Below are 20,367 nucleotides of genomic sequence, written 5' to 3'. Positions count from 1 at the left end.
TTTTTCGAACAAAGATGCTGCAAGCACAATATACAACTCAAACAACAAAACACCATTTTTGCCGCCATCAACCTCCGTTTTCTCCCACGTTTCCCAACCTTTTTTCCTCGATTTTTGCACCATTAGCTTCCCCTCTCCGTTCTTCACCTTTCTAGGTAATAAAGTTTCAGTTTTGTTGAGATTTCGAAAATGCCATCTTAACACAAACTCGGTTTTGTGACTCAAACAACCCAATTTATTTCTTCTAGTTGAAGAGCTTGAAGAACTGGAGGGAGGCTTGTACTTTTAGATGATTCACTCAGAGGTTTAAGAAGCTAAGGTAACGGTGATAGGTTAATGGACATAATGTCGAAATTTTATCCGTATATGTTGTGTTTAGCTCTTATATACTATAAAGTTTGAACCTTTAATCATTTTTTTATATGTATGGAACATGTGGTTTCTATTGAGGATTCCGTCTTATTATTACTTGGGATTCTGTCTTAATTTGTTGTTGGAAGTGGCTGGTTTGGGACGGCAATACGAGTCTTGGCTGAGCGGAATTTGTGTTAGTTATTTGTAGCTGATTGGGTTTGATAGACTGGCAGTTTCTGTAACACTATTTTTACTAGTATTATTAGTTTTGTTGTGGGTTGGATCTTATTATTTGGGTGTTTGAAATCAGAGGTTTATTGCCGGTTTTGGCACTGTTTTGGGTACCATCTTTGGTCCGGTTTGTGTAGTGTTATGGGCAGTCAAAATGGAGGTATTAAAAGTTGAAATTGAGACGGATACATGTTGAGTTTTGGGGACGGGTTGTATGCATTTCTAGGATTATTTTGTGATGGCGAAAGGGTGGTAGAAATGGGGTGTTTAGTCAGCCAAAATAAGGTGTTTGTGGGGCTGGTTGCTGGCTGTTTGGCAGCCGTGGGGGAAGGGTTGAGCAAGCTGGTTATAGGTTGGTTATGGGCACGGTTTACACAGTTTTGTATGGGCTTTTTTTGGACAGTCAAGTATGGTTTTGCTGGCTGAGATGAGTAGTTGTTTAGGTGAAGTGTCGGTGCCGGTTTATGGCCTGAGCAGGAGCGGCCTGTGGCCTGAGCAGGGGCTGCCTGAGGCCTGGTTAGAGGCTGCCTGCGGACTGGACAGTTGCTAGGGCTGGCCAGTTGTGGCCCTAGTCATTAGTAGAGGCTTGGCCATGGTTGAGCCATGGCCTAGCCTCGGGTTGTGTACCTTGTTGAGTCGATCTAAATTCGTGTTTGGTTTATTTAAATCTCGTCTCATGCTTTATATAACGTAATTTGTTAAATATCCTTCATTTATATATTTTTCTCACATGAATTACAATTGTGGAATTCATTATTTGATTATTTCATTTACATATAAAATGACGTGCTTTCATTATAATACGCGTCCAATTCGATTATTTACGCTTTATAAGTAATAAATGGTCTATCTTACATTTGAGTCATTTATAATTCAATTCTTGCTTTGCCCTTTATAAATGATTTGTTTCCGTTTAATTACATTTTTATTCAAGTGACAAATATTTAACAAAAGAGTTATTAATTCACGGTTACGAGTATAAATGGGGTTGGAATGTCTTACTTGGATTGTTATTTGTCCAATACATTTATTCTTCCCATGTATGTTTATTTTGTTGGACTCATTAAATTTTCTTTGATTGGCTTGTCATGTTTTAGTGGTTGAGCTCATTAAATTTTATTTATTGGGCTCGTCATGTTTTCTTTATCGGGTACATCATGTTGTCGTTGGTTGGCTTCACATGCTTTATTTGTTGGATTTCACATGTTTTATATGTTGGACAAGACATGTCTTATTTGGTTGGGCTCACTATGGTACAAGTATGAAAGAATTATTATAAATAATCACTTGTAGTGAGTCGTATTCTTGTGATAATGCCTTTATGCGATACCTTTTTGCTTGACTTGTCTTTACGCCTCTTTCGAACTGTCCTGCCGATTGTGGGTTTAGCTCATATCTTCCGCCTCTTTCAGACTGTCCTGCCGATTGTGGGTTCTCGATTTTCGATTTATGGATCGAGTCTTGGATGCGGACTGTCCTGTCACATGTCGAATCGGGAACTGTACTGTCCCGAGAGTCTAGCCAGATTTAGACTAGGACTGAATCTTGGGAGTACCATTGTCCTCCTACTATAGGAATTATATTTAATGAGTAGTAAAGGTCTTGCTTGGTATAGATATTGTCATATGTCATTTAAGGCAAGAGTTATGCCTTGTATTTTTTGTCTTGGTCCTATCGGATACCAGGGGTGAACTATGAGCCCTCTTGTTGTGATATGATCGTCGGGATTGATGTTCCCATCCGTTCTTATGGTGAGATTTAAGCTATAAGTATGAATGTGACATTAGTAGCCACGTCCCGTGCAATGTTTGCTAAGTGGTTTTCCAAGCAATGGTTATGGTTTCTATTCTTGTAATTTGCATTGATTGATCCCTTACTTATCTGCTTCACATGATTCGGATTCTAATCTCATACGTATGTTGTATTTTCTAAAAATGCGTGTCTTGGCTAGATGACCGTATTCTCGTCTTTTATATTATTTAATTATTTCACATGAATAGTGAGTCTCCCTTATGCTATTATTGATCTATCTTGTTCCATCTAATTTAATTGTCATGTTTAAATATATAAACTTGATGTTCATATATTTTGTAAGTATATTACATGATTTATCTAATTGAGTTCTTTGTTATGTTCTTTTTGACATTTTGTGGTTGGGAGAACCTTGAGTTATTCCCCACTGACTGTGGCGTTCATGTTTACATAAATGACAGGTATTAGTTGGTGCATCTATGGGGTGAAGACATGTGTGAGCTAGCGAGCACCTTGGACTAGTAGTCGGCTTAGTAGGATTGCTTAGACTCACCTTTTATCATTTCTCATTCCAGGGATATATTTTCCCTCACCTTGACTATCACATTTGTATAATGTAATCTTTATTTCCGCATCCTTTATTTGTGTTTTAGATTTTAATGAACCCGCACTTTAAATTTTAAAAGTTTCGAAAATTTCCTAATTTCCGCTTAAACTTATAAGTTATATTTTCCGCGTTATTGCGGCGGTTCACAACAAACCCAACAATAAACAAAACAAATCTTAAATATTTTGAATAAGAAATCTAAATATTAAAAAAAAAAAAAAAAAGCAACACACAACAACAACAACAACAACAACACAACAAATAAAACAAATCTTAATTTTTTTTTTTTAAAAAAGTTGTAAACAAGACGAGAAGAAAGAGAGGAGGGAGAAGGGGCGGTGGTGTTGTGGTGGGTGTCAGATCTGAGAGGAGGGTGTTGTGTCGGGTGGCAGATTTGAGAGGAGGGTGTTGTGGTGGTGGGTTGTGGTGTCGGGTGGTGGTGGAGTGGTGAGTGGTGGTGGTGGTGGTGTGCGTGAGGAAGAAGGGGCGGCGGTGTTGTGATGTCGGGTGGCAGATCCGAGAGGAGGATGTTGTGGTGTCGGGTGGAGTGGTGTGCGTGAGGAAGAAAGGGCGGTTGTGATGTCGGGTGGCGGCAAATTTGCCGTGGGAGGAGTGGTGGTGGCGGTTGTGGTGTGCCGTGGAATGCTTGGTGGGTTGGTGAGTGAGGAAGAGATGAAATGATTTTTTTTTTTGGGTTTTTTTTATATATTTGGGTTTTAGAGAGATATGAGGATGGTAGTTGTGAGAGATAAGAGAGAAGTGGGGGGGGGGGAGAATAAATTATATATAGTGAATTAGTGTTTAATTAATGTGGATTAGTAAGTGGAGTGAGAGAAGTGTGCGAATGACCCATTAATCCTTTTTTTTTCAATCTCATTCATCCATCTTCCATCGTCCAAAGGCTCTTAGGAGGATTTATGGACTCAAGAGAAATAGATAAACTCAAGTGATCCATTCTCTCTCTCTCTCTCTCTCTCTCTCTCTCTCTCTCTCTCTCTCTCTCTCTCTCTCTCTCTCTCTCTCTCTCTCTCTCTCTCTCTCTCTCTCTCTCCCTATATATATATATATATATGTATGTATATATATATATGTATGTATATATATAGAGGCAAGATCCGGTGAGTCCACTTATATATTTGAGTCCATGAGTCCATAAAATAATATCACGCACTATACAAAACAATATCACGATTTTTTTTTTTCAAATTTTTTTTCGAAATTTTTTTTTTTCAGAATTTTTTTTTCGATTTTTTTTTTCGAAATTTTTTTTTTTTTTTTTTTAAGTTGTGATATTGTTTAGTATAACGTGTGATATTGTATTACAAAACAATATCACGATTTTTTTTTCATTTTTTTTTCGAAAAAGTTTTTGATGTGATATTGTTTAGTATAACGTGTGATATTGTATTACAAAACAATATCACGATTTTTTGTTTCAAATTTTTTTTTTTTTAAAATTTTTTTTTTTTTTTTTTTTTTTTTTTTTTTTTTTTTTTTTTTTTATGTAAGCTGTGATATTGTTTAGTGTAACGTGTGATATTGTATTACAAAACAATATCACGACTTTTTTTTGGAATTTTTTTTTTCAATTTTTTTTTTTCGATTTTTTTTTTTTTTTTTTGTTTGAATATAAGCTGTGATATTGTTTAATATAAAGTGTGATATTGTATCATGGCCTCACGGACTTAAAAAGATAGGGTGGACTTATGTGATCCTAATTCTATATATATATATATATGGTCAAGATCCAGTGAGAACCACTAACATAATGAGAACCGTGAGAACCCTTACTAAATCATCATCAAATCTTATTCCGAAAGTTTTGATGAATCATTTTGTAACACCCCCATACTCCAAGTGCCTTACCAGGACCACTCAGGTATAAGGATGCCACCAACTCGGTTACCCGATGCATGATATTCATAAGACAATAACGAAACAACTGTAAAAGTAAATAAAGTTTAAAGTGATTACATAGCAAACCCAAACTGATAAAAAGAAATACAAGATTCTCAGACGGTCTACTGCTAAAACTATCAAAGCCATAAAACATCGTCGACACGGAAAGACTTCTAACGCCACGTGATGACTCATCCCGCTATCCCATACGCGTCATAACATACTGCTCAATAATCGCTCACCACCCCGAATGGATCACCACGCTTTTTAAAACATTTAAACGGGTCGATTAATCACACAATTCAATATATATCAACAATAAGATAAACAGACAGCTTAACTGTCACACACACAACCACACCAATTCCAACAATCTCATTCACCGATCGTCCACTTGGACCCGACCACCCCGATGGGGGACCGCAGCCGTACCCACCAAATCCCCGCTCCTCATAATGAGCGATAACCCCTGTCCTTTAATGTGCACATCCCTTCTGTGGCGGGTTCCACAGAAGGAGAAACTAGGGCGTGAAGCCACTCCCGCAAGTGACCCCACTCAGCCGAGGACACGCCTCGAGAACCATAGACAACAATCACAATCACAATCACAACCGTCACAATACAATTACTATATCAAACAATCAATCTCAACACATCAACAATCACCCCATTATGGGACTAATACTGAGTAGGAAATCCTACCTGGAAAGCACAACTATCGACGGTCTCTCTACACCGTATCAAAAAGCTTCCTCTACGAAACCTCCTCCTATCATACAACATACAAATGCTACCAAATCACATACTACTCAAAAACCCCCAAATCCCCATATTAGGGTTTAACCAAATCAAAGGAAAGACAACAAAAAGGGTACATAGGTCTTACCCTCGACGCAAGGATCTCAACGGTATAACCAACGATGAGAACCGACCTTCCAAACTCCGGGATTTGCTAACGATGCGATTACGATTAAGAACGTACTTGCTTTCTCTCTTTCTCAGTAAATTAGGTTTTGCAAAAGTGTTTAGAATGATGACGGAAAAGGTTATATATCTTAATCGCATAATTAACAAAACCCGAGAAAAACTCCCCGTAAACCGGCTACTCGATCGAGTATCTAAGGTACTCGATCGAGTACCCCCTTACTCGATCGAGTATCCTAGTTACTCGATCGAGTACCCAACAGGTCAGAAACTATTTTAAAACGCCACTTACCCTTACTCGACAGAGTAAGGCCTACTCGATAGAGTACCCAAAGACTCATAAATACGGAGTATTACAGTCTTCCCTCCTTAAAAAGAACTTCGTCCCCGAAGTTCAACCCATACTAAAAAAATAAACATACTAACTCGATCAAGACACAACAACGTGACTAAGAACTCAAAACAAAACTCCAACCCAAACATGAACTCGTAACACCAACTCCACTAACTATTCCTACCTCCACAACATGGCTCACGATATCGTATCGACTCCATTATATCTCTCTCAACACTAACTCTATACACTACCAACTAGCTCCGTAATACATCATCCAGAGCCAATCCAATATCAAAGTACCCCTAACATCAAACGGAAAGTTACATTCTACCACCCTTAAAAGGAACTTCGTCCTCGAAGTTTACTTACACTCATAAACATCATCATGCCACTATCAAAACTCTGGAACTCCAAAACATCACACTACTACAAGCACGGCCATGGCCTTTTAACAACATCAACCACAAAACAAATCCCTCATTTACTCTATGCTAACACTCTACTTCCAATTATTTTACAACATGCACAACCATGAAACTCACTTTTATCGCATCCTACTCCTCTTAAGACAAATGTTACGTCCTCGTAACTCACTAATACTAAATCCTTAGTTAAATCATCTCATCATCCTCATCACCACCACATGTCAAGGATAACCGCCTATAACCTCATTTCTATAACCGTTCCTATTTCCAAGGCTTTCTTACTTAAACAGTTCTCATACTTCAATTCACTCTGCACTCCATCTAACTAATACCGCAAAACCCTTAGCATGACCAATACTCCAACTCTTCCACATTACCGCAACATGACATACCTCTCTATATAGACTATATAAAACTTCTATCGCCAAAAGCATAACTCACGATCCACACGTGTTACGTACACTCACACAAGATCCTCAAGTTCTTTTCTTTCATCACTGCAAAACTCATACATGACTTAACAAGACACTAAATCCAAACACCCTTCCCTCACTGGCCCAAGGAAAGATTAAAACCACCTGCAGCTTTCAGATCATTACCACACATGTTCTACAAATCACTTGCCATGACTATGTGCACCGATGTCTCATCTACAACAAGGTCAAATGTTCTGTACAACCTCTTACAACTGTGCCCTATCAACAGAAAATAACTATACCATCACAACAACAAAACATACACAACTTTCTCCCATATCATACTCTACCCTCACACCCAAGTTGAAACTGGTAAGAAACATCAACAAACAAAACAACAGTCTACATGTTCAACCAAAACTTACAAAGAACAACAGCAAACAAAATAACAATCTATGTATAACTGGTATTCACTTTCGAAAACTCGTATCATAATCATCCCGCCTACTCCACCACAACCGGTGACGGCATCACAACACCATCACCAACAACCGCACCGCAGTGCGAAAATACCCACATCACAACACGAAGTACCGTGCCAGGATCACCACCCGAGGCACCACAACCGCACCGATAGACATCACAACTTACTCAAACCCATAAACACTGACTCAGCATAACTTCTCAGACAAGAAAAAATAAACTTACTCAAATCCACTTTATTAAATCACAACGCAACATATTATATGGATAAACAAATAAGCACCTCATGAACATCATCTCTACCATTTCACGGAATACGCATGTGTTATCAATACACATAAAATTATAACTAGCCATGCCAAATCAATCAAATTATTACCTTTTTAGCCTCATTCTATCAGATTGTCGTACCCTACATATATCACAAACATTCATATAACATCTTTATAACTATCATACCATACCGCTTCTCGTGAGGTCAGAACCTCACACAAACATTTATACACATCATAGACCCATAATCACATCCAACTAGTCAATCCTGATCACGTAAGTTACCACTCGATAAAGGTTACCTGTCGCCCGAGCTTAACTCATATGCCCCTCATAACATATTTTCCCATTCGCTTAACCATCACCTCATGCCATACCATTAATATTCAACCACTAGCGCTCGCCTCATATAACCACATCTTATACTCCCTTACAACCATACATATCAATCCGGCCTTTGTAAATTCAACCTCTCTAGGACTGCTGCCTTTCTTATCTATCATCACCCTTAATCACTAGTGACAACACCACAATACCACCACGGCTCGTATATCAAACCTCTTACACTCATATCAAAACAACACGGTTTTTCTCCTATCTTTGGTTAACATCCCCAAATAAAGAACATCAAACCCATCAACAAAATTACCTCAACATTATTCCCAATACTATCTTAATTGTATCGTCATCTAACTTTCCACCAAAAATCTCATATCGTGTAAATACTCCACCAAATCTTACTCCCTTAATTCCTCGAAACTCATTATTAATCATGTTGTCCTGAAGCTCCCATATAACCATTAACTAACATCCTCATGATAATATCACACATTTCGATGATTCCTTACCTTTATATCACATAACTCCGGTGAAAATTTTCCTTAGCTTACTTTTTACTCTTATTTTCTCTTCACATTCAACAATACCATTTAATAGCTCAACTCCTTATTACTTCTATCTAATTCTTTAGTGCTCCGGTTACCTTCTCATTCCGCCAAAGCTCAAATTCCATTATTTCATGTCGATATCATCTCACTCTTTCTTACCATGGATCTTCTCTTATCATGCTATCGCTCACACTTGTCACTAACCTATCCATAAAATCAACGTTCACTGTTTAAACAACTTCATTTCATGCTGTTAAATGCCCAAAGAAATCACACGTAGTTTCACCTCTTAATAAACCAAATCTCCCAAACTCACTCACTATCTACAAATCCACCTCGCAACATGTCTCCATAAAGTTCACTATATACCACTCTTCTCAACCCCTTTAAAACGAACTTTCACTACATATATTCTTGACCCACACGACTCCTAACCATCTCACTCCATAATTCTTTACACATCTCAAGTTGCCACTATCCAAACCTTCCTTTCAATCTTTTCATTCTCACGTTCCTTAGACCCACATCATCCCTTACCCACTTTCACTTACTTTTACATCACTCAATTTTGCGAATAAAGCACTCACCCCGTCTCATTAAAACTTGCACCATGCCTCAATCAGCTCATCAATATTCTTTTTCTTTTTCCACTTCTCAGCACAACCACATATAGCTCATCTCCTCCCACCAAACTCATACTCACCATAAGGTGCCACTCACCACCCCATAAGATTGGGTAACTTACGTATCAAGACCAACTTACATGTAAAACAATGCATAAAGAAGTAAAATAACAACTTTGAATTAAACATAATATGCAACGAATGTCAAAAGATAAGCATATGACCCAAAACAGAGGTCACTAGATCGAGCACCGGCCACTCGATCGAGTAAGGGACTTACTCGATCGAGTAGGTGAAGATCAGAAGCACGTAAAACAAATTACCAGGGCTACTCGATCGAGTAACTAACGTACTCGATCGAGTTCCCCCTTACTCGATCGAGTACCAAGGCTACTCGATCGAGTACCCCAATTCTCAGCATTGTCCAGTTTTCGTAAAACAGTCATAACTCACTCATTACTTGGTCGTTTTGGGCGTGTGACCTATCGTTAGAATCGTAAAAGGACAAGCTATCACCTCCAATTGGAACCACATCAAAATCATTTATGCATCTCAAGTTATAACAGTTTAAAGACAACCTCTTTATAATCGAAAAATACAACTACTTGATTTTACTTCCAAACAACTTAAACAACAACCAAGCAAACAAAACCAGTCCAAAACTCATAAAACCAGTATTCATAATCATATGTTACTATTTTCAAAAGCCAAGCAACAACATTAATCATGCACATAGATTATTTAACTTGTCAATCACGATTTTCCCACATGCTTTTATTTTATAACTTTACGTACACCATAACGTAATATACGACATAAAATCCCCTATTCACATGTTACTAACATTGCAACATTATACAATCCATTACCCACATAAACATGCTCCACACATGAATTTCATATTCTTATGCAATTACTTACTTAATCTCTTCCAACCAATTCATCCATTACAGCTACACACTTCTTACGACATATACACATGAACAATCGTGGACAAATACATAAACATATCATACAACTCTATGCAAACAAAATATACGTATACAACACAACATTTATATTCACATGTTATTATTATCTCACATTATGAATCATCCATCATGCTTTTCATTCCAACAACGGTTCTATATGCCTCATCAATCTTTCTTTCATATTCTCAACTTTCTACTCCAAACATCCAACAATTACACATACTTCATCACATCCACACACAAGCTAACAAACAACACATATGACCTTGACATACACCCCCCATGTGTCCGGTTCAAAATTGTAGGGCGAGTTCGTGACTTCAGGACGTCTCCCAAGCCTTTGCATTAGCTCCTACAACCTTTACCCCGGGTTCATTTTAAATGACTCCCTATGTTCATTAGGTTCATTGGTTACAGGTTTCAGGATCGTCGCTCTGATACCATTTGTAACACCCCCATACTCCAAGTGTCTTACCAGGACCACTCAGGTATAAGGATGCCACCATCTCGGTTACCCGAGGCATGATATTCATAAGACAATAACGAAACAACTTTAAAAGTAAATAAAGTTTAAAGTGATTACATAGCAAACCCAAACTGATAAAAAGAAATACAAGATTCTCAGACGGTCTACTGCTAAAACTATCAAAGCCATAAAACACCGTCTAACACAGCGGAAGACTTCTAACTGCCACAAGATGACTCATCCCAGCTATCTCATACGCGTCATAACATACCTGCTCAATAACTGCTCACCACCCCCAAATGGATCACCACAGTTTTTAAAACATTTAAACGAGGTCAGTACTAATCACACAATTCAATATATATCAACAATAAGATAAACAGACAGCTTAACTGTCACACACACAACCACACCAATTCCAACAATCTCAATCACCGACTGTCCACTGGACCAGCCCTGCCCGTGGGGGACCGCAGCCGTACCCACCAAATCCCCGCTCCTCATAATGAGCGATAACCCTGTCCTTTAATGTGCACATCCCTTCTGTGGCGGGTTCCACAGAAGGAGAAACTAGGGCGTGAAGCCACTCCCGCAAGTGACCCCACTCAGCCGAGGACACACCTCGAGAACCATAGACAACAATCACAATCACAATCACAACCGTCACAATACAATTACTATATCAAACAATTAATCTCAACACATCAACAATCACCCCATTATGGGACTAATACTGAGTAGGAAATCCTACCTGGAAAGCACAACTATCAGACGGTCTCTACTGCTGTATCAAAAAGCTTCCTCTACGAAACCTCCTCCTATCATACAACATACAAATGCTACCAAATCACATACTACTCAAAAACCCCCAAATCCCCATATTAGGGTTTAACCAAATCAAACGAAAGACAACAAAAAGGGTACATAGGTCTTACCCTCGACGCAAGGATCTCAACGGTATAATCAACGATGAGAACCGACCTTCCAAACTCCGGGATTTGCTAACGATGCGATTAGGATTAAGAACGTACTTGCTTTCTCTCTTTATCAGTAAATTAGGTTTTGCAAAAGTGTTTAGAATGATGACAGAAAAGGTTATATATCTTAATCGCATAATTAACAAAACCCGAGAAAAACTCCCCGTAAACCGCCTACTCGATCGAGTATCTAAGGTACTCGATCGAGTACCCCCTTACTCGATCGAGTATCCTAGTTACTTGATCGAGTACCCAACAGGTCAGAAACTATTTTAAAACAAAACTTACCCTTACTCGACAGAGTAAGGCCTACTCGATAGAGTACCCAAAGACTCATAAATACGGAGTATTACACATTTACCCTTAGGTTAATTTATTCAAACACATTTTTAGTATAGCTAAACAAAATTTATTGATTTTATTAACAAAATATAAACTTAATGTACAAAAATACAATTAGGCATACTAAAACGGTTATAAATGCACGAAAACAAATACTAGGTGCATGAAAATTGTTAGATGCATGAAAATGATTACTAGGTGCATGAAAACAACAGGTTCTAGGTGCATGAAAATGAGTTCTAGGTGCGTGAAAATTGTCAGATACATGAAAATGAGTAGTAGGTGCATAGAAATTAATAAAATGCATCTCGTCTCGATTTTTTTCACTAGTTTATGTTTTTTAGACCAATAAATATATTATCTAGCCATAAAATTCCATGCCGAATCCAAATATGTCAATATTTTTTTTTAAAAAAAATTCATAAGGTGGAGTTCTCACAGTTCTCATTATGTTGGTGGTTCTCATAGGATCCCAATTCTATATATATATATATATATATATATATATATATATATATATATATATATATATATATATATATATATATATATATATATAGTGTCAAGTTCTCCTAAGTCCTTAATATCTTTTGAGTCCCTAAGTCTTTATTAGGGCCCTTGGATTAGGAGAATGAAGAGTGGAGATTTTCCTACTTTAATCACAATATAGGCGTGAAAAAAAAAAAGAAATAGGTTGAGGAGGAGAGAGGGTGAGTATGTCAGTACTATTGCATATTACCCACTGTGCACACACAAACACATGCATAATCATCCAACAACCTTCCTCAACACAATTCTAAGGAAACTCCACCAAAACACAATTTGAAAAAACTCATCTTCCTGGCGATAATTTTGGCGATAATTTAGAGCAAAACCTACATTCTTCATTTATCATCTTCCTTTATTATCCTCCATTCTCACAAACAAACAACAAGACCAGCGTCCAACGTCAAAAATGCCGGATTTGCAATTGATTCCATTTGGCCATGGTAATTTTTGGATTTTTTTTTTATTTCCTTGATTCAAAGTTAGGTTATATATTTTTTATTAATCAAAACATTAGCTTAAATATGAACAATTGCTTAAATATGAGAAGGTAGTGTATTTTAGGTTATTTTTGAAGCTTGTTTTTCATAATTTGAAATCTGTAAATCCACTCTTTCAACATGAACTCCAACATTATAGAGTTCAACATCAACTCTGTGAATAAGAAGTTAAACTTTAAATGTAGTATCTGGTAGAGTTCAACATCATATTTCAGTTTATTATTTGTAAGAGTGAATGTAGTATCTGCAACGTGACAGTAAAAAGACGAATAAAGTGTAACTGTAACATTCAAAAGTGTAATTCTGACGGATGAAAGAGTAATTTCATGATTAACAAAACTGTAATTATAATGGTCGTAAATGTAATTGTAACTACAAATGGTGTGATTTTAAGCAACAAAAGTATTATTGTAATTATTATGGTAGATAAGCACAATTGTAGTCGTACAAAGTGTTATTTTAACAGCTAAAATTGTTATTATAACAGAGAAAGGTTCTAAATTTGTAAACAGTAATTCTAATAGGAGAAAGTATAATTTTTTTTTTTTTGTAGAAATCAGCTTCTCATTAGAAAAAGAGAATTTCATACAAAGTATAACCACTAGGGGAGCAAAGTGACCATTCTAACTAATCATATGCTCTAGTACCTCCTCTAATACACTACTATTAATATTAGCATACAATCGAATAGAAACATAATATTTAATTTGATAGACAACTTGCTCAATTGTGCGAGAAACCCCTCTGAAGATTCGCCAGTTCCTTTCTTGCCATAGAAAGTAAACCGTGGCAGCCAGACTACACCGAGCTCTTTTTTTCCTCCAACCCTTACCACGGTATCTGGACAGTTTAAGTAGCTCCTGATGCAAACATATAGGTCTCCTCGTGACCCCAAGCCAGAGCAGAATAGTTTGGTAAACGGCCCTAGAAAAGGAACATGAGAAGAACAAGTGTGGATGGTCCTCAGCAGCAGCCAGACATAGGTAGCATCTGTTGACAAGGTGTAAACCTCTTCTATTCAAATTATCAGTAGTGGCCAGTCCCTTTTGTACTGCCATTCTCACAAGCATAGCATGCCTAGGCATAACCACTCCATCTAAAGTAGGTTTAGCCCATTGGAGATTAGAGTGTCTCCCATGGAAAACCGCATAAACCTGGTACAATTGCAGCTTACCAGTCCTACTCCATTCCTGTAGTGAAGCTTTAGCATCTGCAATTGAACCAGCCTGGCCAACAAATTCATCTCGTGCAGCAAAGATAGCTTTCCAAACCGTGGAAGTGGTCTGTGATGGCATCACACTCCGACAGTCCAAACCCTGCAGATGGTAATGTTGGCACCACTGCACCCAGATGGAAGGGGATGCAGTAGAAATCTTCCAAAACATTCTCAGCAACAAAGTTTTGTTCCAACTCAAAATTTCTTGAATATCAAAACCTCCTTGTGCCCTGCTCCTACAGACTTTTTGCCACGCAAAGAAAACCAGTTTGTGTGCACCCTGGTATCCCCAAAGAAATCGTCTACACATTTTGTCTATCTCATGGATGACCCCCTTAGGCAGCATAAAACTTGCACACCAAAAGCTCTCAATACCAAATATGACAGTGTTGATGAGCTGAATCTTTCCAGCATAGGAGAGATTACAGTTAGCCCAATGATTAATCTTGGTCTTTATTTTTTCAAGCAAAGAGAAGTACATATCCCTAGTCAGTCTGGATGAGTTTAAGGGGACACCAAGATACTAAAAGGGAAATGCCCCCTCCAAATAACTAGTATCCCTAAGAATCAGTTCCTTTACCTCTGGGTGCACTCCTCCAAAATAGATGTTGGTTTTGGAGGGGTTAGGAGTCAGACCTGAAACTTCAGAAAAAAGATGCAAACTGGCTTCAACAGCTTTAATAGAAGGATAGCCACCTCTTGGGAAAACTAGCAGGTCGTCTGCAAAGATAAGATGAGAGAGACCTATCCTGCAACATTTTGGGTGGAAGCTAAAATGCTTATGGTCTGGCAACTTCCTGAGAATCCTAGATAAGACCTACATGCAGAGCACAAAGAGCAAGGGGGAGAGGGGATCACCCTGCCTTAGCCCCCTCTTCCCAGCAAAATAACCCACTGAAGAACCATTAATATTAAGAGAGAACTTAGGAGATGTCACACAAGTGATGATCCAATTACAAAATTTAGGAGGCAAACCAAACAAAGGCAGAATAGTCCTCAAAAAATCCCAATGAACCGAGTCAAAAGCTTTACGAATATCCACCTTAATAACACATCTAGGGGATGAATTCTACCTACCATAACCAGAAACCAATTCATGAGCCAGCATGGTATTGTCAACTATTGATCTCTCTTGCACGAAAGCAGCTTGTTCAAGCCCCACTAGATCGGGCATTACTTTCTTAAGCCTATTAGTAAGAATCTTACTAATGGTTTTGTAAATAGTTGAGCAACAGGATATAGGCATATAATCCAGTACAGAACTTGGGTTATCACCCTTCGGAATCAAAGTAATCAGGGTTGAATTGATCTCCTTGAGTAGGTTCCCAGTTCTAAAAAAGTCCAGGATTGCCTTTGTGAATTCAACTTTAATAATATCCCAAGACTGGCGGAAAAAACCAGATGAAAAACCATCTGGACCAGGGCTCTTGTTAATATCAATTGCAAAAAGAGCATCATGAATCTCAGACTCAGAAACCTCTTGGAGGAGCAGACCCTCTGATTGAGCTCCTAAGCAGCGCCCACTGAGAATAATGGTAGGATCAATATCCTTAATGGCAGTAGAAGTACCCAGTAAACTTCTATAATACTGAAGGAAAGCATCAGAGATAGTGTCATGAGTACTGCAGTCATTACCATTCATGTCCTTCACCTTACTAATATAACAACTACTCCTTCTAACAGCCATTTTAGCAAAAAAGTAAGAGGTATTTGCATCCATCATCTGAATACCATGAGCTTTAGCCCTCTGACAAGCAGCACTAAGCTCAGCATTTTTTAAGGTGCAGGAGAAAGTATAATTGTAACAGAGAAAAGTGTAATTTTGACTAGTAAAGGTGTGATTATAACAGACAAAATCTGTAAGTTTCTAAACTGTAATTGTAATAGTAACAAGTATAATTGTAACAGATAAAAATGTAATTTTAACAACCAAAAGGGTTATTGCAACAGAAAAGCTGTAAGTTTTTAAACTGTAATTGTAATAGTAAAAAGTATAATTCTAACAGACAAAAGTGTAGTGATAACAACAAAAAGTGTAATTTCAAGGAACATATAATTTTAACAAATATATGGGTTACTTTAATATTGTTATGAAACCAATTGATCATAATGACACTATTGACAGATAATATTGAGCACAATGGAAAACGAAAGCCGAACGAGGAAGAATTTTGCAGGGACGTTGAAGCTAAGTTCACCCCTATGTTGGCCAGAAATTTCTGGAAATAGAGGAAGCAGTGACATTTTATAGAATTTATGCTGTTGCTTGTGGTTTTGATGTGCGTAAGTACACGACTAAGAGATGGCGTGGCGGGGAAATATATCTAAACTATTGGTTTGCAACCGAGAGGGGTTCAAACATAAGGGACAATTGGAGTGTAGTGGCCGCCAGGACTCAGGTAGGAGACACAAAGTTAGGCGCGTTGGCTGCAAAGCGAGGATTAGGCTATTCATAAGGAATGGGGAATTAAGAATTGATAGATTCCACAGTGGCCACAACCATGAACTCGTATCAGCCAGAGATAGAGAGTTTCAAAAGTTGGCATGCAACATAACAGACTATCACAAAATGATAATACTTTATAATTCAAGGGTGAGTATTCCAGGTTTTCTGAAGTTAGCCTTCGCCTTCTTGAACTTACAGTTTTGTTGGTTAGAATTACACTTTGTTTAAGTCACTGGAATTCTACATTTGTCTGTTAAAATTACACTTTTGTATATTACAATTATACATATATCCGTCAAAGTTACAATTTATTTTGTCAAAATTACAGTTTTGTTGATTACAATTACACTTTTCTTGATTAAAATTACACTTGTTTATGGTATAATTTCACTTTATTTTGTTAGAATTACACTTTTGTCTGCTAAAATTACACTTTTTGCTACTACAATTACACTTTTTCTTGTTAAAACAACACTTTTGTTTTTTGAATTTATACTTTTGTATCTGTTTTAATTACGTTTTTGTTGATTAAAATACATACATCTAAAAGATTGTCAATAATCAACAGCTGAAGATAGGAGCAACGAAGATTTACAAAATTTTGAAGGAACATGGTAATGGGTTTGAAAACATCGGAGCTAGTTTGAATGATTTTAAGAACTTTCACAGAGATGTTAAATGCTCTATTCATGAACGGGACGGTCAGATGTTCGTGGACCACTTTAAGGAATTGGCTGTTAATAGGCCAGGGTTCTTCTTTGACTATGATGTTGATTCTGACGGTAGCCTTAGTAAAGCTATATAGGCCGACGGAATCGCTAGAAGGAACTACTCAGTTTTTGGGGATGCAGTGTCGTTCGATCCGACGTATTCCACCAATAAGTATGACATGTCTTTCACACCTTTCACCGGCGATGATAACCATAAACGATCAGTCACTTTCTGTGGAGCGCTTGTTGCTCATGAAGATGCAGACTCGTTTAAATGGGTTTTTACCCGTTTTCTGGCTGCGATGGGTGGGAAAGAGCCTAAGTATATTATCACCGATCAGGATCTTGGTATTCTTAAAGCGGTGCCATTGGTGTTCAAGACAGCGCGCCACCGATATTGTATGTGGCATATCATGAACAAGGTGCCAAGCAAGTATGGAATGACGAGAGACGATTATTCAGTCTTTGTAAAGAAATTGAATGCCATAATATGGGATGAAGACATTGAAGCGACAGAGTTCGATGCAAAATGGGAAGAAATTGGTAGGGAACACAATGTTAATAACATTGACGGGTTCCAAGAAATGTACGCTAAAAGGAAGCAGTGGGTTATGGCTCATTGTAGGGACCTAGATATGGGGGGTGTTATGAGGACAATCCAAATATCAGAGAGCGAAAATAGTTTTTTTAAGAGATTTGAGAGTAAGTCAGGAACATTAGTTGAGTTTTCGATGCGTTTTGACAGCGCGATGGACCAGCAAAGACACACACAGAAACAGATTGACAATTGTAACAGACACACTTTCCCTGTAATATCAACGCATCTAGCTATCGAAGTGCACGGAGCGCAAGTGTACAGTCATAAAGTATTCGAGGAATTTCAAGAAGAGGCCAAGTGCTCAATCGGCACTTGTAAAAGTAGAGGATTTACTGAGTATGGCTCTTTAGAGGTGACCACTGTAAGAGATGCAAACAGGGACAAAAATTATGAGGTCACATACTGCCCAGGTATCATTCTGTAGCATTTGTTTGTTAAAATTATACTCGTATCCGTTAAAATTACACTTTTGATGAATACAATTACACTTTGGGTTGTTAAAATTATACTTTGGGTTGTTAAAATTATACTTTTATCTGTTAAAATTACACTTTCGTTGATTAAAATTAAACTTTGGGTTGTTAAAATTACACATTGGGTTGTTAAAATTGTACTTTGGGTTGTTAAAATTATACTTTTATCCGTTAAAATCACACTTTTGTTGATTAAAATTACACTTCTGACGGTTAGAATTACACTTTTGTGTATTACAGTCACACTTTCTTCTGACTGATTTAACTAACATATTACTCTATATTGTTGAACCAGATACATTGAAAGCCACTTGTAGCTGCAGAATGCTTGAGAGGAAAGGCATTCTTTGCCGGCATGTCATATGGATTTACTCATCAAACGGAGTGAAGATTATTCCAGAACAATGTGTTGTTAAAAGATAGTGTAAAGATGCAAGGTTGTCTAAAATGTTCGATTGTAATGGTGAAGCAACTGAGGACGTTGATATAATAGATGGAAAACAGATTGCTATGTCAGTAATGTGGTCAGAGATTCATCAGACAGTTGGTATGCTCATGGGCAAATTGAAGAATGATGTCGACAACTTTTCTAGTCTAATTAGACAGTTTAAGGATAAACTTTCACCATTAGCATCACCATTGAATAAACAACAACAGTTGGAGAAAATTCTTGGTTGTTCTCCTAGTCAGGAGATAACCATTTTGCCGCCGAAGAAATCCAAGAACAAGGGAAGCGGAAAGAGAATGTTGTCGATGAAGGAAAAAGCAGTTACTTTGGCAAGGAAGCCAAAAAGTATGTGTAAAAATTGCAAGCGATTAGCTAACCGTGACAAAAGGAACTGCCCTAATCCTTTCACAGAGCACCCACCGTTGTCGCAATCGTCAGAACCCTCGTCGGAAGAAGAAGAAGAAGAAGAAGAAGAAGAAGAAGAAGAAGAAGAAGAAGAAGAAGAAGAAGAAGAAGAAGAAGAAGGAGACGAAGAATACGAAGAAGAAGAAGGCATCTTAGAATAATCAATATAATACCTAATAAGCAGTGCATTTTTTGGGGATGTCTACGCAAAATACGAGGTACAACATGATGTTTCGTATTGTGTTTAGACATCAAACTGCCAGGAAAGCAACTGGTCGCCGTTGGTATTACAATGTATTTTGTTGAAGTATTTTGAATAGGACGAAACAGTTATTATGTGCAACACCAGAACGTTGAATTTTTCACTCTTGACTATTATGACAATTTATGTTCTTACTGTAGATACCCGTATCCGTCGATATTGGAATTTATAGAGAACCCGACAAACACCCGATGATGATAGGACACATGTATTCTTCAGTTGTCATTGTCATTATTTGGGTTCGTTTTACGATGTAGAATGAGTGTGGTCGACGGAGTATTCTTTTAATTTAAATGATATTTAAATTAAAGCTTTTTTTTAAAGATGAATTCAATTTATTTTACTTTATTTTGAATTTATTTTCTCAAGTTTATTTTATTGAAAATAAAATAAATATTTGATTTGAAAAATCATTTTATGAGTATATTTGATTTGAAAAATCATTTATTTTAATGTGTTAATTGATTTGAAAAATCGATTTGAAAATCGAAAAGAACTCGTTTTGAACATGTGTTTTTGAGCTCGATTTTAGCTCGGTTTTTGAGCCCGTTTCCTTTACGAATTGGCACGAATCTCGAGTACACTAACCAACCTAGACCACTACCCATCCACCCCAGTTCGAACCCCCTATCCACGGCCCAAATTCTCGTCCAAAACAGGCCCCAACAGCCCGCATACAAACAGCCTACCCCCTGTTTTGCGTGATGAAACCCGAGTCCAAAACCCGCTCCAAACACTACCAAAACCCGTGCCCATTAACCCTAACCCATACCCTAATATCCTACCCATATTACCT

At 37.6% G+C, this 20,367-nt stretch overlaps 2 protein-coding genes across 2 annotated transcripts; one reads left to right on the top strand and one right to left on the bottom strand.

Moving 5' to 3' along the window:
• Positions 1–13,636: 13,636 nt before the first annotated feature.
• Positions 13,637–15,916, bottom strand: LOC141613906 (uncharacterized). The gene is made up of 3 exons (XM_074432649.1): positions 15,307–15,916; positions 14,810–14,949; positions 13,637–14,632 (listed from the first exon to the last, which is right to left on the bottom strand). Exons 1-3 carry the CDS (start codon positions 15,914–15,916, stop codon positions 13,637–13,639), a joined length of 1,746 nt encoding a protein of 581 aa, XP_074288750.1.
• A 1,648-nt stretch (positions 15,917–17,564) lies between these two features.
• Positions 17,565–18,879, top strand: LOC141613905 (protein FAR-RED IMPAIRED RESPONSE 1-like). Its single transcript, XM_074432648.1, has 2 exons — positions 17,565–18,393; positions 18,752–18,879. Exons 1-2 carry the CDS (start codon positions 17,565–17,567, stop codon positions 18,877–18,879), a joined length of 957 nt encoding a protein of 318 aa, XP_074288749.1.
• Positions 18,880–20,367: the final 1,488 nt, after the last annotated feature.

This window comes from Silene latifolia, chromosome 11 (assembly GCF_048544455.1).
Source record: "Silene latifolia isolate original U9 population chromosome 11, ASM4854445v1, whole genome shotgun sequence".
NCBI lineage: Eukaryota > Viridiplantae > Streptophyta > Magnoliopsida > Caryophyllales > Caryophyllaceae > Silene > Silene latifolia.
This window is presented reverse-complemented; position numbering and strand designations above follow the sequence as displayed.

Excerpts from the sequence above, each read along its gene's own strand:
- LOC141613906 (XM_074432649.1), bottom strand. The coding sequence starts at position 15,916 with ATGGCTGTTAGAAGGAGTAGTTGTTATATTAGTAAGGTGAAGGACATG. Across the intron at positions 14,950-15,306 it reads TGAATTGGTTTCTGGTTATG|ACGACCTGCTAGTTTTCCCA; the intron begins GTAGGTAGAATT and ends TTATCTTTGCAG. Across the intron at positions 14,633-14,809 it reads TTGGAGGAGTGCACCCAGAG|ATTCAGCTCATCAACACTGT; the intron begins GTAAAGGAACTG and ends TATGCTGGAAAG.
- LOC141613905 (XM_074432648.1), top strand. The coding sequence starts at position 17,565 with ATGTCTTTCACACCTTTCACCGGCGATGATAACCATAAACGATCAGTC. Across the intron at positions 18,394-18,751 it reads TGAGGTCACATACTGCCCAG|ATACATTGAAAGCCACTTGT; the intron begins GTATCATTCTGT and ends TTGTTGAACCAG.